Raw genomic sequence first — 18648 nt, forward strand, 5'->3', positions numbered from 1 at the left:
TCCTGCCTCAGCTTCCTGAGTAGCTGGGATTACAGGTGCCCACCACCACACCCAGCTAATTTTTGTAGTTTAAATAGAGACAAGGTTTCACCATGTTGGCCAGGCTGGTTTCAAACTCCTGACCTCAGGTGATCCACCTGCCTCAGCCTCCCAAATTGCTGGGATTACAGATGTGAGCCACTGTGCCCAGCCTGATTAGGTAAATTTTGACTACAGCATGCTCCTGCAAGAAGCCATCTTGAACATCTTTGTTTCTCTTCCTTGAAGGCATCCTTAATCAAAAAGCCATTTGACCGTGGAGAAGTAGAATCGATGGAAGATGACACTAATGGAAATCTAATGGAGGTGGAGGATCAGTCATCCATGAATCTATTTAACGATTACCCTGATAGTAGTGTTAGTGATGCAAACGAACCTGGAGAGAGCCAAAGTACCATAGGTAAATACATATTTACTACTTGGGATTTCTTTTACCTCTTTATATTGATTTGGCAGTATAAGAGGCCTCATTGATATCAATTTTGTGCTTATTTCATTTTCTCTTAGTATAGCCTTTTAGGATTGTTCCTTTCTTATATACTTTATATTTTTCTGATTTTTATTTGAATTTATTAGTTTCATATTTTGTTCTTCATAGAAGGAACTTAAGATAACTATTAAAGAAATAAAACCAGGCCAGGCATGGTGGCTCACGCTTGTAATCTCAGCATTTTGGGAGGCCAAGGCGGGCAGATCATGAGGTCAGGAGATCAAGACCATCCTGGCTAACGTGGTGAAACCCCGTCTCTACTAAAAACACAAAAATTAGCCGGGCGTGGTGGCGGGCGCCTGTAGTCCCAGCTACTCGGGAGGCTGAAGCAGGAGAATGGCATGAACCTGGGGAGGTGGAGGTTGCAGTGAGCCAAGATCATGCCACTGCATTCCAGCCTGGGCGACAGAGCGAGACTCTGTCTCAAAAAAAGAAATAAAATCATATGATAGGTTATTTCCTCAATAGAAAGCAGGAAATGAAAACACACCTGTAATGCCACTGCTTTTAACCTTTTTCTATTATTTCTCTGTAGAAACATTCAAAATTGTAGTCAACATCAACATTCACATGTTATGAATGCCTGTTTAATTATAAGTATTTTTCCAGGTAGTTGCTTTTCTTGATAGTCATATTTTTTAATGGCTTCACTGTTTTTCTGTCATAAATACCATAATTTACTTGACATTTTTTATTGTCAGAAATTTAGATTCTTTTCTATTTTCCTACAATAAACATTATTGCAATGATCATTTGTCTAAGGGGTTTTTTTTTCTCATATTTTAAATTATTTCTTGACAACAGAATCCTGGATAATTTTTCAAAAAGACTTGAAGTTTTCAGTATATAATTAATTTCACTATAATTTTGCTTTTCATATACTTTTTTTTTCGTGAAGAGGAGGAAATTTGAGTTAATATAAGTATATATGGCTGTTGTGCCCTTCTCTTAGTGTTAATGAGTGCTTTTTATTTTTAGGTGCCATTAATCCTTTAGCTGAAGAATATCTGTCAAAGCAAGATCTACTTTTCTTAGACATGCTCAAGTTCTTGTGTTTATGTGTAACTACTGCTCAGACCAATACTGTGTCCTTTAGGGCAGCTGATATTCGGAGGAAATTGTTAATGTTAATTGATTCTAGCACGCTAGACCCTACCAAATCCCTCCACCTGCATATGGTGAGTTACGTTAAATGAAGAAGCTCTTGGATTTTATCTGATGTTGCTGACTAAATGTAATGAGTTGACATGTAAGAATCACATGGTGTCTTTGAAGAATTGAAGTTGTTTTCTTGAGAAATGAACCTGAGACTAGTTGGAAAATAACACTTTGAATGTGCTGTGAGCAAATTTAAGTGGATGCTGAAATATTAAAACTTAGGTTTTGGATAGATTTATTCTCTTTAGGTTTAATTGTTATAAATTATTTTAATTAGGCTAAGAAACATAGACCCTGAATGTAAAAATATTACATAACATTGTGTTTGAAGTTGGAACCTTGCCTTTGACCTTAGTTTATATGTTTTCAGTTTTTTGCATTTGATTTCAAAATGATAGTGAAGTTACAAGAATACTACAGTTAACATTTTACCATATTTGCTTAATCATTCCCTCTCTCCACACACACACTCATACGCAGATACACACATCATTTTCTCTGAACCATTTTGAGATGAAATCGCACACATGATGCTCCTTATACTTCAGTGTATATTTCCTAAAAACAAGGATACACTTCTGTTTAGCCACAGTATAATCATCAAAATCAGGAAGTTAACATTTTGTCATTGCATTTAGGTGTGTAGTCTGTTTAGTCTCCTTCAATCTGGAACAGTTCTTTTTTTTGTTTATCATGACCTTCATATATTTGAATAGTACAGGTCCATTGCTCTGAGTTTGTCTGATGTTTCCTTATGATTAAATGTATACTTTGACGAGAATGTTGCAAAAGTAATTCCTCTTCTGCCTTCACCCTGTCCATTTATCTGTCTGTTGATAGATATCTTCAAATCCAAGCCAACATCACACAGTTTATCTTTTTTTCTGTCCAAATTTATAAATTGCTTTACTAGCAGTTAAAAAAAACACCCCAAAACCTGACTATCCACTCAACCTGAATACATTTACTTATTTGCTCAACAACCTTATATATAACTAATCTAACCATGTGGGCCATTTTCTTAGCCCTAGCCCCAGTGTATGTGGAGGTAGAGCCCCTGGTCTAGCGAGTAGCAAGTTGGGTCCTAGGTCATGTCCCCAGTTCCAGCAAATTGTCACACATGCCTGGTGAGTCCCTAATTAGAACCTCTGATCACAGTAAATTGTAGGCTGAGTCATTGGTGGAATCCCTGGTCATGTTTCCCACCCTTGGTGAAAATGCACGTCAATCCCTTAGAGTGAGAAGACAAGTTTGGTTGTGCCCTGTTTGGGCCCCTGGTTTAGGTCCTGGCAGATACTCAAGTCTCTATCCCTGACCAAGAGGAAGTTACATGCTTTTCTTGAAGTATTGATGTTTCAAGTCACTTCAGAACATTCAGTAACCTCATGTACATGACTGTCATGTCAAATAATGAAAAGGATCATTTAATTTCCTTTGTTAATATCTGAAAAGGATTAAGAAATATATTATTCTGTATGTAAATAGGAAAAAAAATCCCTTATTATTTCAGTATAGCCAGAAAATTATTTGGTAGTTCTCGGAAACTGGCTGCCCAGATAATAACTACCATTATAACTGGTCGTTGCAGCAGCCGTTTCTGTGCATAGTACCATAAAGAGCCTTACAAGATTGCCTTATGGGAAGATAGGTCAGGGTTTTTGACGTCTTCCCTGCCCATGATTATCTCTGCTTTCCAAAATTCATTAATAGTTTTCAACCACTGGTCTATTATCCCCAAGCATTATTTTGGGAGAGTGGAGACTTACAGTTTCAGAATCTTGCTCAAGCTCTTAACTGCAACAGTGGTAATAATGATCATTTATTGAATTCCACCATAGAAGCTAGACTTTTACATTTATTTTCTCTAATCCTCACAGTTATCTGCCCAGGTAAGTGATATATCTTCACTCTACAGATGAGGGTACGAAGGCCCTAGATGACATAAGGCAAGTTTTTTACCAGAAAAGTTAAGGCTGTGGTACTGGGATTTGAATTTTCTGTTTGACTTCAAAGCCTTTTGTTTTTACTATACACCTCTTAAATATTTACAGCTGTGTGTGTGTGTACGTGTGTGCATGTATGAATTTATGTTTATATACTTTAAAAAAATTTTTTTTTGAGACGGAATCTCGCTCTGTTGCCCGGGCTGGAGTGCAGTGGCGCGATCTCGGCTCACTGCAACCTCCGCCTCCCAGGTTCAAGCGATTCTCCTGCCTCAGCCTCCTGAGTAGCTGGGATAACAGGCGCCTGCCACCACCCCTGGCTAATTTTTGTGTTTTTAGTAGAGATGGAGTTTCACCATATTGGCCAGGCTGTTCTCAAACTCCTGACCTTGTGATCTGCCTGCTTCAGCCTCCCAAAGTGCTGGGATTACAGGTGTGAGCCACTGCATCTAGCCTATGTTTATATACTTTTTAAAGTAAATGATTTGTGGATAAACCTGATTTTTTTCCCTCCTACCATCTTAGTATCTAATGCTTTTAAAGGAGCTTCCTGGAGAAGAGTACCCCTTGCCAATGGAAGATGTTCTTGAACTTCTGAAACCACTATCGTAAGAAATTAAAACCTTATGTTATGTTCACTTTAAATTTATAAAATAACTGATGTGTTCTGTTAAGCTTATAAAGTTAAACTTTTTTTTTTTTTTTTACCACAGCAATGTGTGTTCTTTGTATCGTCGTGACCAAGATGTTTGTAAAACTATTTTAAACCATGTCCTTCATGTAGTGAAAAACCTAGGTCAAAGCAATATGGACTCTGAGAACACAAGGGATGCTCAAGGACAGTTTCTTACAGTAATTGGAGCATTTTGGTAGGTACAGTCTATTTTGTGGTCCTATTTTTCTTTTGCTATCTGTGGATACGAATGCAAGTTTTGTATCCACATCAGTGATTTCTTCTGATCTTCCTACATAGCTAATACATCTTTTAAGAATAGCAGAATGTAATTTGTGTTTCCCTCAGTTGCTTGAAGAACTGCATTGCTTTTTGTTTAAGGCTTGGCTTTCTAAACTGTTTAACTCATTTCTCTGCAAATTTTGAATCGCTTAATAATTTGACATGTATAGTGAATAAAGAAAGGACAACAAGCCAAAATCAGTTGAATTGTTCATGTTCCCAAAGTGAACAAATTGGCCTTGTCCTTATCTGGTTATTTTATGCATATTGTCACATTCCAAGATAACACCCTGATACTTAACAGAGGAGCACATACATATAATTTAGAACCCTTGTACTATTTGATTGCTAAGTAATTCTAAATCAATAGACTGTTTTTTGTTTTTGTGTTTTTTTGAGATGGAGTCTCACTCCATCACCCAGGCTGCAGGCTGGAGTGCAGTGGTGCTATATCTGCTCACTGCAACCTCCGCCTAGTAGGTTCAAGCAATTGTCCTGCCTCAGCCTCCCGAGCAGCTATGATTACAGGCTCCCGCCACAACGCCTGGCTAATTTTTTTGTATTTTTAGTAGAGATGGGGTTTCAACACGTTGGCCAGGCTGGTCCCAAACTCCTGACCTCAAGTGATCTGCCCACCTTGGCCTCCCAAAGTGTTGGGATTACAGGTGTGAGCCAGTGCACCCGGCCTGAATGTGGTTTTGAAATCTTCAATATACCAAAAAAAACTTTAACAAAGAAATTTCTTTCTAAAGTAAGTTTACTATAATGTAGTTAGCCATTCTATGGTAGCCCCCAAAAAAGGACATAATGGTATAAAACAAATAATATACGCTAAAATGAATTCTTTCACACTAATTTCTTTTAGCTTGAATTTTTGGCAAGGTGAGTATGTTGGCATATTCCACATAATGACAAATAAGTTTAGCACAGAAAGACATATTGGAAGTAACTTATAATAACCTTAATATTCAGTGAGTTTTCTGAGTGCTTTTATCAGAATGATTATTTAACTTTGGAAAACTTACTTGATTTCAGGCATCTAACAAAGGAGAGGAAATATATATTCTCTGTAAGAATGGCCCTAGTAAATTGCCTTAAAACTTTGCTTGAGGTGAGTTTTTGCATTTTTTTAGTAAGATCTCCACTGAAAATTTTAAAGCAGTCTTTGTTTGTTAATGAGTAATTTTTCTCTATTTCATATTTAACCACAGTTCTTTTCCCATAGGCTGATCCTTATTCAAAATGGGCCATTCTTAATGTAATGGGAAAAGACTTTCCTGTAAATGAAGTATTTACACAATTTCTTGCTGACAATCATCACCAAGTTCGCATGTTGGCTGCAGAGTCAATCAATAGGTAATGGGTCAAATATTCATGAAGTATTTGGAATGCTGCAGACGGCAGTAGAATGTCTTACATAGTAACAGCTCACAGTTGCAATATTAAAAATAGCTAACACTTGTTGAGTATATACGGTGTGCCTGGCATTTATGTTTATTCTTAATTCTTATACTTCTGTCACTTAGATTCTATTATTTCCTTCAATTTATAAATGAAAACTGTGACTTAGTGAGGTAAAGTAACTTGCTTATGCCACAGAGCTAACAAGTGGTTGACTTGAGTGAGGTGTGTCTACTATCATGTACAGGAGATATGGACTGTTTGGAAATTACTGTGATTTTATGTGAGTTTATAAAATGATAATTAGCACATTTTACATTGTGCTAATTACCATTATATTTACTTGAGTGAACATCCAGTGAAGCACTGGAAGGATTCTATCATGAGGATCTTTTATATTTGAGTACTGGAATAAACATATATTAATTTCATTTTTTTTTTTTTTTTTTTTTTTTGAGATGGAGTTTCACTCATGTCTCCCAGGCTGGAGTGCAATGGTGTGATCTCGGTTCACTGCAGCCTCCACCTCCTCGGTTCAAGCAATTCTCCTGCCTCATCCTCCTGAGTAGCTGGGATTACAGGCGCCTGCCACCATGCCCAGCTAATTTTTTTATTTTTTGTAGAGATGGAGTTTCACCATGTTGGCCAGGCTGGTCTTGAACGCCTGACCTCAGGTGATCCACCCGCCTTGTCCCCCCAAAGTGCTGAGATTACAGGCGTGAGCCTTTAATCATGTAGTTTTTGTCATTCGTTCTGTTTATGTGATGGATTATGTTTATTGATTTGTGTATGCTGAATCAGCCTTGTGTCCCAGGGATGAAGCTGACTTGATAGTGGTGGATAAGCGTTTTGATGTGCTGGATTCAGTTTGCCAGTATTTTATCGAGGATTTTCACATCGATGTTCATCACAGATAATGGCCTGAAATTTTCTTTTTTTCTTGTGTCTCTGCCAGGTTTTGGTATCAGGATGATGCTGGCATCATAAAATGAGTTAGGGAAGAGTCCCTCTTTTTCTATTGTTTGGAATAGTTTCAGAAGGAATGGTACCAGCTCCTCTTTGTACCCCTGTTAGAATTCGGCTGTGAATCCCTCTGGTCCTGGGCTTTTTTTGGTTGGTAGGCTATTAATTACTGCCTCAATTTCAGAACTTGTTATTGGTCTATTCAGGGATTCGACTTCTTCCTGCTTTAGTTGGGAGGTTGTATGTGTCTAGGAATTTATCACTTTCGTCTAGATTTTCTAGTTTATTTGCATAGAGGTATTTATAGTATTCTCTGATGGTAGTTTGTATTTCTGTGGGATCAGTGGTATTATCTTCTTTAACATTTTTTATTGAGTCTATTTGATTCTTCTCTCTATTAGTCTTGCTAGTGGTCTATTTTGTTAATCTTTTCAAAAAATCAGCTCCTGGATTAATTGATTTTTTTGAAAGGTTTTTTTTGTGTGTGTCTCTATCTCCTTCACTCAGCTCTGATCTTAGTTATTTCTTGTCTTCTGCTAGCTTTTGAACTTGTTTGCTCTTGCTTCTCTAGTTCTTTTAATTGTGATGTTAGGGTGTCGATTTTAGATCTTTCCCACTTTGTCCTGTGGGCATTTAGTGCTATAAATTTCCCTCTAAACACTGCTTTAGCTGTGTCCCAGAGATTCTGGTACATTGTGTCTTTGTTCTTATTGGTTTCAAAGAACTTACTTATTTCTGCCTTCATTTCGTTATTTACCTAGTAGTCATTCAGGAGCAGGTTGTTCAGTTTCCATGTAGTTGTGCGGTTTTGAGTGAGTTTCTTAATCCTCAGTTCTAATTTGATTGCGCTGTGATCTGAGAGACTGTTATGATTTCCATTCTTTTGCATTTGCTGAGGAGTGTTTTACTTTCAATTATGTGGTCAGTTTTAGAATAAGTGTGATGTGGTGCTGAGAAGAATGTATATTACTCTGTTGATTTGGGGTGGAGAGTTCTGTAGATGTCTGTTAGGTCTGCTTGGTCCAGAGTTCGGTTCAAGTCCTGAATATCCTTGTTAATTTTCTGTCTCATTGATCTGTCTAATATTGACAGTGGGGTGTTAAAGTCTCCCGCTATTATTGTGTGGAAGTCTAAGTCTCTTCGTAGGTCTTTATAAGAACTTGCTTTATGAATCTGGGTGCTCCTGTATTGGGTGCATATATATTTAGGATAGTTAGCACTTCTTGTTGCATTGATCCCTATACCATCATGTAATGCCCTTCTTTGTTGTTCTTGATCTTTGTTGGATGTTTGTTTTATCAGAGACTAGGATTGCAACCCTTGCTTTTTTTCTTTCTATTTGCTTGGTAAATATTCCTCCATCCCTTTATTTTGAGCCTATGTGTGTCTTTGCATGTGAGATGGGTCCCCTGAATACAGCACACTGATGGGTCTTGACTCTTTATCCAATTTGCCAGTCTCTGTCTTTTAACTGGGACATTTTAGCCCATTTACATTTAAGGTTAATATTGTTATGTGTGAATTTGATCCTGTCATTATGATGCTAACTGGTTATTTTGCCCATTGGTTGATGCAGTTTCTTCATAGTGTCAATGGTCTTTACAATTTGGTATGTTTTTGCAGTGGCTGGTACCAGCTTTGCCTTTCCATATTTAGTGCTACCTTCAGGAGCTCTTGTAAGGCAGGCCTGGTGGTGACAAAATCTCTCAGCATTTGCTTGTCTATAAAGGATTTTATTTCTCCTTCGGTTATGAAGCTTAGTTTGGCTGGATATGAAATTCTGGGTTGAAAATTCTTTTCTTTAAGAGTGATGAATATTGGCCCCCACTCTCTTCTGGCTTGTAAGGTTTCTGCCGAGAGATCTGCTGTTAAGTCTGATGGGCTTCCCTTTGTGGGTAACGCGACCTTTCTCTCTGGCTGCCCTTAACATTTTTTCATTCATTTCAACCTTGGTGAATCTGATGATTATGTGTCTTGGGGTTGCTCTTCTCGAGGAGTATCTTTGTGGTGGTCTCTGTATTTCCTGAATTTGAATGTTGGCCTGTCTCGCTAGATTGGGGAAGTTCTGATAATATCCTGAAGAGTGTTTCCAACTTGGTTCCATTCTCCCCATCACTTTCAGGTACACCAGACAAACGTAGATTTGGTCTTTTCATATAGTCCCATATTTCTTGGAGGCTTTGTTTGTTCCTTTTCATTCTTTTTTCTCTAATCGTGTCTTCATGGTTTATTTCATTAAGTTGATCTTCAATCTCTGATATCCTTTCTTCTGCGTAATCAATTCGGCTGTTGATACTTGCATATGCTTCACGACGTTCTCGTCCTGCATTTTTCAGCTCCATCAGGTCATTTATGTTCTTCTCTACACTGATTATTCTAGTTAGCAGTTCCTCTAACCTTTTTTCAAGGTTCTTAGCTTCCTTGCATTGGGTTAGAACATGCTCCTTTAGCTCAGAGGAGTTTGTTATTACCCATCTTCCGAAGCCTACTTCTGTCAATTCGTCAAACTCATTCTCTGTCCAGTTTTGTTCCCTTGCTGGTGAAGAATTGTGATCCTTTGCAGCAGAAGAGGCATTCTGGTTTTTGGAATTTTCAGCCCTTTTGCGCTGGTTTTTCCTCATCTTCGTGGATTTATCTACCTTTGGTCTTTGATGTTGGTGACCTTTGTATGGGGTTTCTGTGTGGACATCCTTTTTGTTGATGTTGACGCTATTCCTTTCTGTTTGTTAGTTTTCCTTTTTACAGTCAGGCCCCTCTGCTGCAGATCTGCTGGAGTTTGCTGGAGGTCCACTCCAGACCCTGTTTGCCTGGGTATCATCCGTGGAGGCTGCAGAACAGCAAAGATTGCTGCCTGTTCCTTCCTCTGGGAAGGTTCGTCCCAGAGCGGCACCCGCCAGATGGCAGCGGGAGCTCTTCTGTATGAGGTGTCTGTCGACCCCTGCTGGGAGGTGTCTTCCAGTCAGGAGGCACGGGGGTCAGGGACCCACTTGAGGAGGCAGTCTGTCCCTTAGCAGAGCTCGAGCACTGTGCTGGGAGATCCGCTATTCTCTTCAGAGCTGGCAGGCAGGAACGTTTAAGTCTGCTGAAGCTGTGCCCACAACCACCCCTTTCCCCAGGTGCTCTGTGTCAGGGAGATGGGAATTTTATCTATAAGCTCCTGACAGGGGCTGCTGCCTGTCTTTCAGAGATACCCTGCCCAGAGAGGAGGAATCTAGAGAGGCAGTCTGGCTACAGTGGCTTTGTGGCACTATGGTGGGCTCCGCCCAGTTCGAACTTCCTACTGGCTGTGTTTATACTGTGAAGGGAAAACATCCTACTGAAGCCTCAGTAATTGCAGACGCCCCTCCCCCCACCAAGCTTCAGTGTCCCAGGTCGACTTCAGACTGTTCTGCTGGCAGCGAGAATTTCAAGCCAGTGGATCTTAACTTGCTGGTCTCCATGGGGGTGGCATCCGCTGAGCTAGACCACTTGGCTCCCTGGCTTCAGCCCCCTTTCTAGGGGAGTGAATGGGTCCGTCTCGCTGGCGTTCCAGGTGCCACTGGGGTATGAAAAAAAACTCTTGCAGCCAGCTCAGTGTCTGCCCAAATGGCCGCCCAGCTTTGTGCTTTAAACCCAGGGCCCTGGTGGTGTAGGCACCCAAGGGAATCTCTTGGTCTGCGGGTTGCAAAGACCGCGGGAAAAGCGTAGTATCTGGGCAGGAATCCACCATTCCTCACAGCATAGCCCCTCACAGCATAGCCCCTCACGGCTTCCCTTGGCTAGGAGAGGGAGTTCCCCAACCCCTTGCGCTTCCCGGGTGAGGCTACACCCCACCCTGCTTCGACTCTCCCTCCGTGGGCTGCACCCACTGTCTAACCAGTCCCAATGAGATGAGCCATCTACCTCAGTTGGAAATGCAGAAATCACCACCTTCTGCGTTGATCTCACTGGGAGCTGCAGACCAGAACTGTTCCTATGTTGCCATCTTGCTATTCCCTTGTTTTATTTTTCTCTAGCATTTATGATAACGTGAAACATATTTTAATATATTTACTTCTCCCTATTCCACTAGTATATATGTTCCTAAAGGCACTGGTTTTTGTCTGTTCTGTTCATTGTTGTATTTTTAGCACCTAAAACAATACTTGGCATGTGATAGGTATCCAATAACTGTTTTAAAATAAATGAATGTGCTTGGAAAAAAATTACATGATGCTTCAAAAACATCAAAGCTGAAAATCATTTGAGTAACTTTAAAATGTAAGCGATCAATAATAAAAGATCACTATATTGTTCAGCAGTCACATAAAGTATTAAAACTAATATTTCAGTATTTGAATATGCCGACAGTAATGTTTTCATAAACTAGATTTTGTGTCTAACTCCTCAGGTTTGGAACTGTTTTTAGTAAGACCATAATGCATTGCAAGGATTTCTAATGAATATGTTTAGTAGTTCAAGTCCTTATTAAATTTCACAGATAAAAGCAAATGTATGCTGAACTTTAAGGACTGAGGTAATATAAGACTGAATTGAATGTAATAAGGCGGCAGTGTAGTAGTGGCATTAAAAAAACTGAAGATTCAAAAAGTATAAATTCAAGAATAACATGCAAGTAGCATTCTTTTTTTTTATTTTACACTTGTTAGATTTTGTCTTAGTCCCTTTGTGTTGCTATAAAGGAATACCTGAGGCTGGATATTTACAAAGAAAAGAGGTTTATTTGGCATATGGCGTCTACATCTGGTAAGGGCCTCAGACTCATGGCAGAAGGCAAAGAGGAATCAGTGTGTGCAGAGATCACATGGTGAGAGAGGAAGCAAGGGTGGAGGCGGGGAAGGCCCTGCCAGGCTCTTTTTTTAAATAACCAGCCCTTGTGGGAGGGAACTGAATAGCGAGAACTCACTCATTCCTTACCCTCAGGCCTTAATCTATTCGTGAGGGATCTGCCCCCATGACTCCGACACCTCCCATTAGGCATAACCTAATGGGGTTCAGATTTCAACATGACATTTGGAGGGGTTAAACATTCAGACAATAGCAGATATCTAATGTTCAGCTATTTTAAGAGCAGTGAGTGAAACTAGAAGAATCAGAGGAACATAATTATAAAAGCTTCGATTACTAAAAAAGGATAAAAGACAAAGTTGATTAAAGAGTTATCCTTAAATATGTGGGTGTTACGCAAAAGGTGTACTGATCAACTTTTTTCCATCACATAAAACAAAATTTAAATGGTACATAAAAACATTAACTTACCCGCTTTCAGAGTGATTAAATGTTAGAGCAGGTTGACATTGGAATCTGTGGACTCAACTAATTGGTGTTCGGCCAGAGAACAGTTTATCTTTTCTGGCTAGTTTGAGTTCAGTGCTGTTCAAATTTGGGCAATAGTTAAAATATATTTTGAGACCCTCTTCAGTTCTAGGAGAAAATAGATTTTGTATTCAAGACCTTAATACTAAGCTGCTGGTCTGAACCTCTTTAAATAAACTCGGTTTTGTTAGTCTTTAAGAAAGAGCTAGTATGTTATTATGTCTCACAGAGTGATTTATTTTTGTTCTGGAATATGCTTTGGAAAGTAGGGTTTGAAATTTAAAAATTATTTCACTTTTTGTTTGTTTGTTTGCTTGCTTGTTTTAAGATTGTTCCAGGACACGAAGGGAGATTCTTCCAGGTTACTGAAAGCACTTCCTTTGAAGCTTCAGCAAACAGCTTTTGAAAATGCATACTTGAAAGCTCAGGAAGGAATGAGAGAAATGGTAATTTTAAGTAACATGTATTTGCTGTTATCATATGCTTGCTATGAATATCCCATAAATTACTTCACCAAGTTTGGCATAAGAGAGTTTATAATCCAGTAGTTTACAGTATAAAGCTGCTCTAAAACAACTGTATGAATTGAATGAAACTGCATTCTTTCTGGGTCACAATGGGTCAAATCATAGCAATTTCTTTTGGTTTAGCATTTTTATGGAGAAACCCAAAATTTAACTGAGTTTTTATGGAGTATAAATGGCTCCCTTTTTTATTTTAAAAATCCTTTTGTATGTGATCTGATTAAAAGCTAATTAAGGGAACAGGTGACAATGGGAAGAAATGGATTAAGGAGAAGAATCTCACACAAAATCAAATCATTATGGTGTTTACAGTGAAACTTGTGATATTTCACATTTCTGTAGAATAATATATTTTTTATGGTAATGATTATCTTAGAGTTCAAATTTTTTCATTTATTTATGCCCTGGTTTGTTTCTTACAAGTATTTAAGGTAGTTAAATAACTGTCAAGTCTGTGATAGCAGGAAATTGAAAGGAACAATTGAAAGAATATGAGTTTAGAAAAGAATTTCAATAGATTAGAAAGATAAGTGTAAATAACATAAAATCTAATGAGATAATGTATATTATACATTTTAAATCAGCCTGTCATCTGCAAAAAGGGAAAATACTGATCTGACAGCAATTCATTTAGAAAAAGACGTAGGAAGTTTTGTATCTTGTGATTATAGTATGAATCAACATTGTATTATAGTTACCAAAAAGGCTAACTCTGTCTTACACTGCATTAATAGAAGCATATTGTCGTGAACAAAGTTAATACAAGAACTTGGATCTTTTATACTTTTTGCTTTATTTTTAGATTTTTTAATTTTTATGGGTACATAGTAGGGGTGTGTGTGTGTGTGTGTGTGTGTGTATATATATATATATTTGGGGGGTACATGAGATGTTTGATACAGGTATACAATGTGAAATAATCACATCATGGAGAATGGGGTATCCATCCCCCAAACAAATATCCTTTGTGTTACAAGCAATCCAATTACACTGTTTTAGTTATTAAATGTTTCTGTATTTTTTAGAGGATAACTATAATGTTTGGTTTGGTTCTGAGTAAAGTAAAAGATTTTTAGCCAGAGTGTTATAGATCTGTGTCTTATAAAAAATGGATGAAGGAATTGACTTAGTGGAAAGCTCACATTTGTTTTTAAACATGTCAGTACTTGTGATTTAGCAAAGGTATTGGTCCTTACTCTTTCTTGTACCAAAAGACAGAACTAGGATTAGTGAGTAGGAGGTTTCTGAAATGTGTATAGCTAGTCAAAAAATCTGGAGTTCAGTTGGGATTTTATAATTGATTGTTAAACATTTACATTTTACATTACATTTTTTTTTTAAATTTCTTTTTAAGTCCCATAGTGCTGAGAACCCTGAACCTTTGGATGAAATTTATAATAGAAAATCTGTTTTACTGACGTTGATAGCTGTGGTTTTATCCTGTAGCCCTATCTGCGAAAAACAGGCTTTGTTTGCCCTGTGTAAATCTGTGAAAGAGAATGGATTAGAACCTCACCTTGTGAAAAAGGTATATATGGATGAGTATTTTATTAGAAGCTTCCTTAGGTCACTGTGAAATAATTTAAAAAGTTAAAGCTAGATTTTCTGAGTGGCACTTATTTAAGACTAGGAAACAATTTTATTTTTTAGGTTGGGAATATTGGAAAGCAGTTATATAAAAACTATTCAAATGGTATATTTATGGTATGCACTGTTTCTTACATTCCATTTAAGAGCATTTCACAAGGCTTTCATTGTACTAACAAGAGTGAATGACTTGTCCACCAGACTGACCAGGCTTTTGGAAATAGTATTTATTGAGGGAAACACATGGAGACAAGAGCAGTATAGGTGTTTTGCCCGGTAGATTCTGGGGCAGCACATTGGGATCCAGCAGGGCCAGAAGTCAAATTTTAGAGCTATCAGGCTTTTAAGTTCAATTATCAGGGGAGAAGGACTAGGGTCCAAGCCTTATAATTACTACATCAGCACAGTATTAAAGAATGTTGGCCCTATCTCTTTTCCATCACCTCAGCATTTATGGTTTAGGAAGTTCCAGGCCTTTCCATTGCAAATTTTTATGTGATAAATCAGTGGTAGGTCAGTGGACTGATATTATGCCAGTTAACATTCTACCAGCATAGTTTCCATGGTGCTTTGGAGTAAGCCAGCCTATAATCAGTTAGCCTTTTACCTCTCAGTATAAGACTTGTTCGGTGTTTCTTAAAAGTATACAAATACATTACCTAATAATCATAAGTGTTATGTATTGTTTGGATTTTTCTTATTTGGATTTAAGCCTAAGAGAAATAATTTTACTTTATATTTATTTATTTATTTTGAAAGACAGGGTCTCACTCTGTCACCCAAGCTGGAGTGCGGTGATGTGATCATGGCTCACTGCAGTCTTGACCTCCTGGGCTCAAGCGATCCTCCCAAGCCTCCTGAGTAGCTGGGACTACAGGCATGTGCCACCACACCTGGCTAATTTTTTTTTTTTTTTTTTTTTTTGAGACGGAATCTTGCTCTGTCGCCCAGACTGGAGTGCAGTGGCACGATCTCGGCTCACTGCAAGCTCCGCCTCCTGGGTTCATGCCATTCTCCTGCCTCAGCCTCCCGAGTAGCTGGGACTACAGGCGCCCGCCGTCACATCCACACACCTGGCTAATTTTTTATACAGACGGGCTCTTGCTCTGTTGCCCAAGCTGGTCTTGAACTCTTGGGCTTAAGCAACCCTCCCTCCTCAGACTCCCAAAGCGTTGGGATTACAGGTGTGAACGACCACTGGCCAGTAATTTTACATTAAATCTTCCTTTAAATATAACCAAATGTTGGAAACTCTTAGCATATTTTTATATTTTTATTTACTTAACATTTATTAAGGGTTTGCTATGTGTCAGATACTGTGCCAGTTGAGTACATTTTCTTAATTATTATTCCCATCTCATAGATGAGGAAATCAAGAAAAGTTGAATGAATGTTGTTTCTAGGTCCTACTCTAAATAATATTAACAAGCATTTAAATGATTTATTTTTTTCATTTTTCTTAACACATTGACTTTTTGGTTCGTGCAGGTTTTAGAGAAAGTTTCTGAAACTTTTGGATATAGACGTTTAGAAGACTTTATGGCATCTCATTTAGATTATCTGGTTTTGGAATGGCTAAATCTTCAAGATACTGAATACAACTTATCTTCTTTTCCTTTTATTTTATTAAACTACACAAATATTGAGGATTTCTATAGGTAAGTTTATACATGACATATGTGAAATTTGTTTAATTTAAAATTAGTTAACAATACTTAGCAAGTCCCCTCACCAGCACCACACATACCATACCCATACACGTGTGTGTGGGAGCCTACATCGTATGAGAAGCAGGACAGCTTCTTTTAATAAGAATGTATTGAAGGGAGTCACTGGACTTCAGATCTGGTCCTAGCTGTGCCAACAACCAGCTATCTGACTTTGGTCAAACCACATAAAGACCCTCTATGCCTTGGTTTTTTAATATGTAAAGTAAGGAAGTTACACAAGGAGATCTTTCAGGTCCTTTTCAGCTTTAATATTTGATCATCTTTCCTTTGGAAAAAATTGAAGATAAATTACTGGTAGCTGGTTATTTCTGCCTTGTTTTTCTTTTCTGTTGCTTGACTATAGGCCTTTTAGTCATTACTTCTATTAGATTTAGAAACTTAATGTAAAACTTTATTTTGCTAACTTTAACTCTGTAGAAGAAAAATTTGAAAATGGAGAGGTTTGAAACAACTAAAAAGTAATGTTTAGGTATCAGGATGATGGGAAGGCATCTCATATTTGTTGAACATGCTCTGTGTTATGGACTTTGCTATGCATTTTACATGTAGTATATCACAGATCTGAGTTTCAGACTCATCCTAATAGAGTTTTCTAATAGATTATGAGTTGTATGTAGGTAGTTTCCTTTAAGAAGGATATTCCTACAAAAGTAAATTTAGGGTCCTTATAGTTCATTCATTTTGGCAAGAACAATATAGTTATATCTCTGTGTATGCGAGGGATTCATTCCAGGATCCCCCAGGTATGCCTAAATTTACGCGTACTCAAGTCACCAAGTCGGCCCTGCAGAACCCACATATATGAAAAGTCAGTCCTCTGTATATACAGACTTTCACATCCCGTGAATACTGTTTTTCTGTCTGCATTTGGTTGAAAAATATGCAAGTATAAGTTCAAACCCATGCTTTTCAAGGGTCAACTGCATTTACGTTAGTTGATTATGCAGAAGAGATAAATATAAATTCAAGTCTCCATTTTTATTTGTTTATTGTTTTGTCTTTTCTTTTTGCTAAGGGTGCTACTGAACAAGGTCCCATTTTTAAATCCCATAATTATGGTGGTGGTATGTTCTAAGCTTTCTAATTTTTTTAATGTGACTATTTAGAATTTACTTAATTTTTCCATTTATAAAATTAAAGAATGTTTAATAATCTGGATAAAGTATGATACTTTAATGCTGATGGTATTAAAACAGTTTTTAAGAACTATTTTATAAAATTTTACTTGGAAAAGTTATATATAACCTGTATTTTAAATTTTTCTATTTTTAGATCTTGTTATAAGGTTTTGATTCCACATCTGGTGATTAGAAATCATTTTGATGAGGTGAAGTCCATTGCTAATCAGATTCAAGAGGACTGGAAAAGTCTTCTAACAGACTGCTTTCCAAAGATTCTTGTAAATATTCTTCCTTATTTTGCCTATGAGGGTACAGGAGACAGTGGGATGGCACAGCAAAGAGAGACTGCTACCAAGGTCTATGATATGCTTAAAAGTGAAAACTTACTGGGAAAACAGGTATGGCTTCAATTTTTATGTACTTTTCATTCCCTGAATGATATGAGATATAACCTTTAAGTTTTAAGGCTATTTATTTGATTTATTCGTATTTATATATTGAAACTTAGCTTGTGGTAATCATTATCTAGCATAGCCAACCCATGAATTTTTTTGGTTATGTCGTGTTGTCTCCCCCTGATTGGCTTTTAACTAAGTAGAAATGTTTTAAATTAGAAATGACCCAAAAAACCATTTGAATAATTTTCTTCTGCCATTTAAAAATTTATTTTAACTGTTGTAATACACGAATGTAAACTGGTTGTTAAAGTCAAGGAATACTAAACAGTGTACAGAAAACCTTCACTCCCTCTTCAATCTCACCAAGCTTTCCACTTTTCAAGAAAAACAACCGTCCCTCATTCCTATAGTTCTCATACCCTGCTGTTTGTTTTTTTATGACACTTATTACCTTCTAACGTATGATACAATTTACCTTTTTTTTTCTGTCTTTGCTTTTGTTTTTGAGACAGAGTCTTACTCTTTTGCCCAGACTGGAGTGCAGTGGCATGATCTCAGTTCACTGAAGCCTCTGTCTCCTGGGTTCAAGCAATTCTCCTGCCTCAGCCACCCAAGTAGCTGGGACTACAGCTGCGCACCACCACACCCAGCTAATTTTCATATTTTTAGTAGAGACGGGGTTTCACCATGTTGGCCAGGCTGGTCTTTAACTCTTGACCTCAGGTGATCTTCTCACCTCAGCCTCCCAAAGTGCTGGGATTACAGATGTAAGCCACCTTGCCAGACCATAATTTACTTTTGAATTATGTTAATTATTTACCAGTCTTCTCCAGTATACATTTTTCTCTCTTTTTTTTTTTTTGGCTGATGTATCTCTAATATATTTTGAGTAGTCATTAAATGTTTGTCAAAAGAAGGAGTCAAGTAAGGAAGGATTTAACAAGCTTCGTTTGTTTTATAATCATTTATATACATTTCCAAAATTTTTTGAAGCAACTTATATTAAAACATACATACAAATTTTTTAAGATAAAAAAGCTGTGG

At 37.6% G+C, this 18648-nt stretch overlaps 1 protein-coding gene across 2 annotated transcripts in view; it reads left to right on the forward strand.

Annotated features, from left to right (window-relative positions):
* ATM (ATM serine/threonine kinase) overlaps positions 1-18648 on the forward strand; it is a 146784-nt gene that overhangs the window by 44192 nt on the left and 83944 nt on the right. For both annotated transcript variants that reach the window (XM_057299233.2, XM_055094794.2), the window contains 10 exons: positions 268-439; positions 1508-1707; positions 4156-4238; positions 4344-4499; positions 5621-5696; positions 5811-5941; positions 12573-12690; positions 14123-14296; positions 15844-16013; positions 17358-17604. In XM_057299233.2, the coding sequence (XP_057155216.1) occupies positions 268-439; positions 1508-1707; positions 4156-4238; positions 4344-4499; positions 5621-5696; positions 5811-5941; positions 12573-12690; positions 14123-14296; positions 15844-16013; positions 17358-17604 (1527 nt within the window). The remainder of the gene's footprint in view (positions 1-267; positions 440-1507; positions 1708-4155; positions 4239-4343; positions 4500-5620; positions 5697-5810; positions 5942-12572; positions 12691-14122; positions 14297-15843; positions 16014-17357; positions 17605-18648) is intronic.

The sequence above is a fragment of the Pan paniscus genome, chromosome 9, assembly GCF_029289425.2.
Source record: "Pan paniscus chromosome 9, NHGRI_mPanPan1-v2.0_pri, whole genome shotgun sequence".
In the NCBI taxonomy this organism is placed as follows: Eukaryota; Metazoa; Chordata; class Mammalia; order Primates; family Hominidae; genus Pan; species Pan paniscus.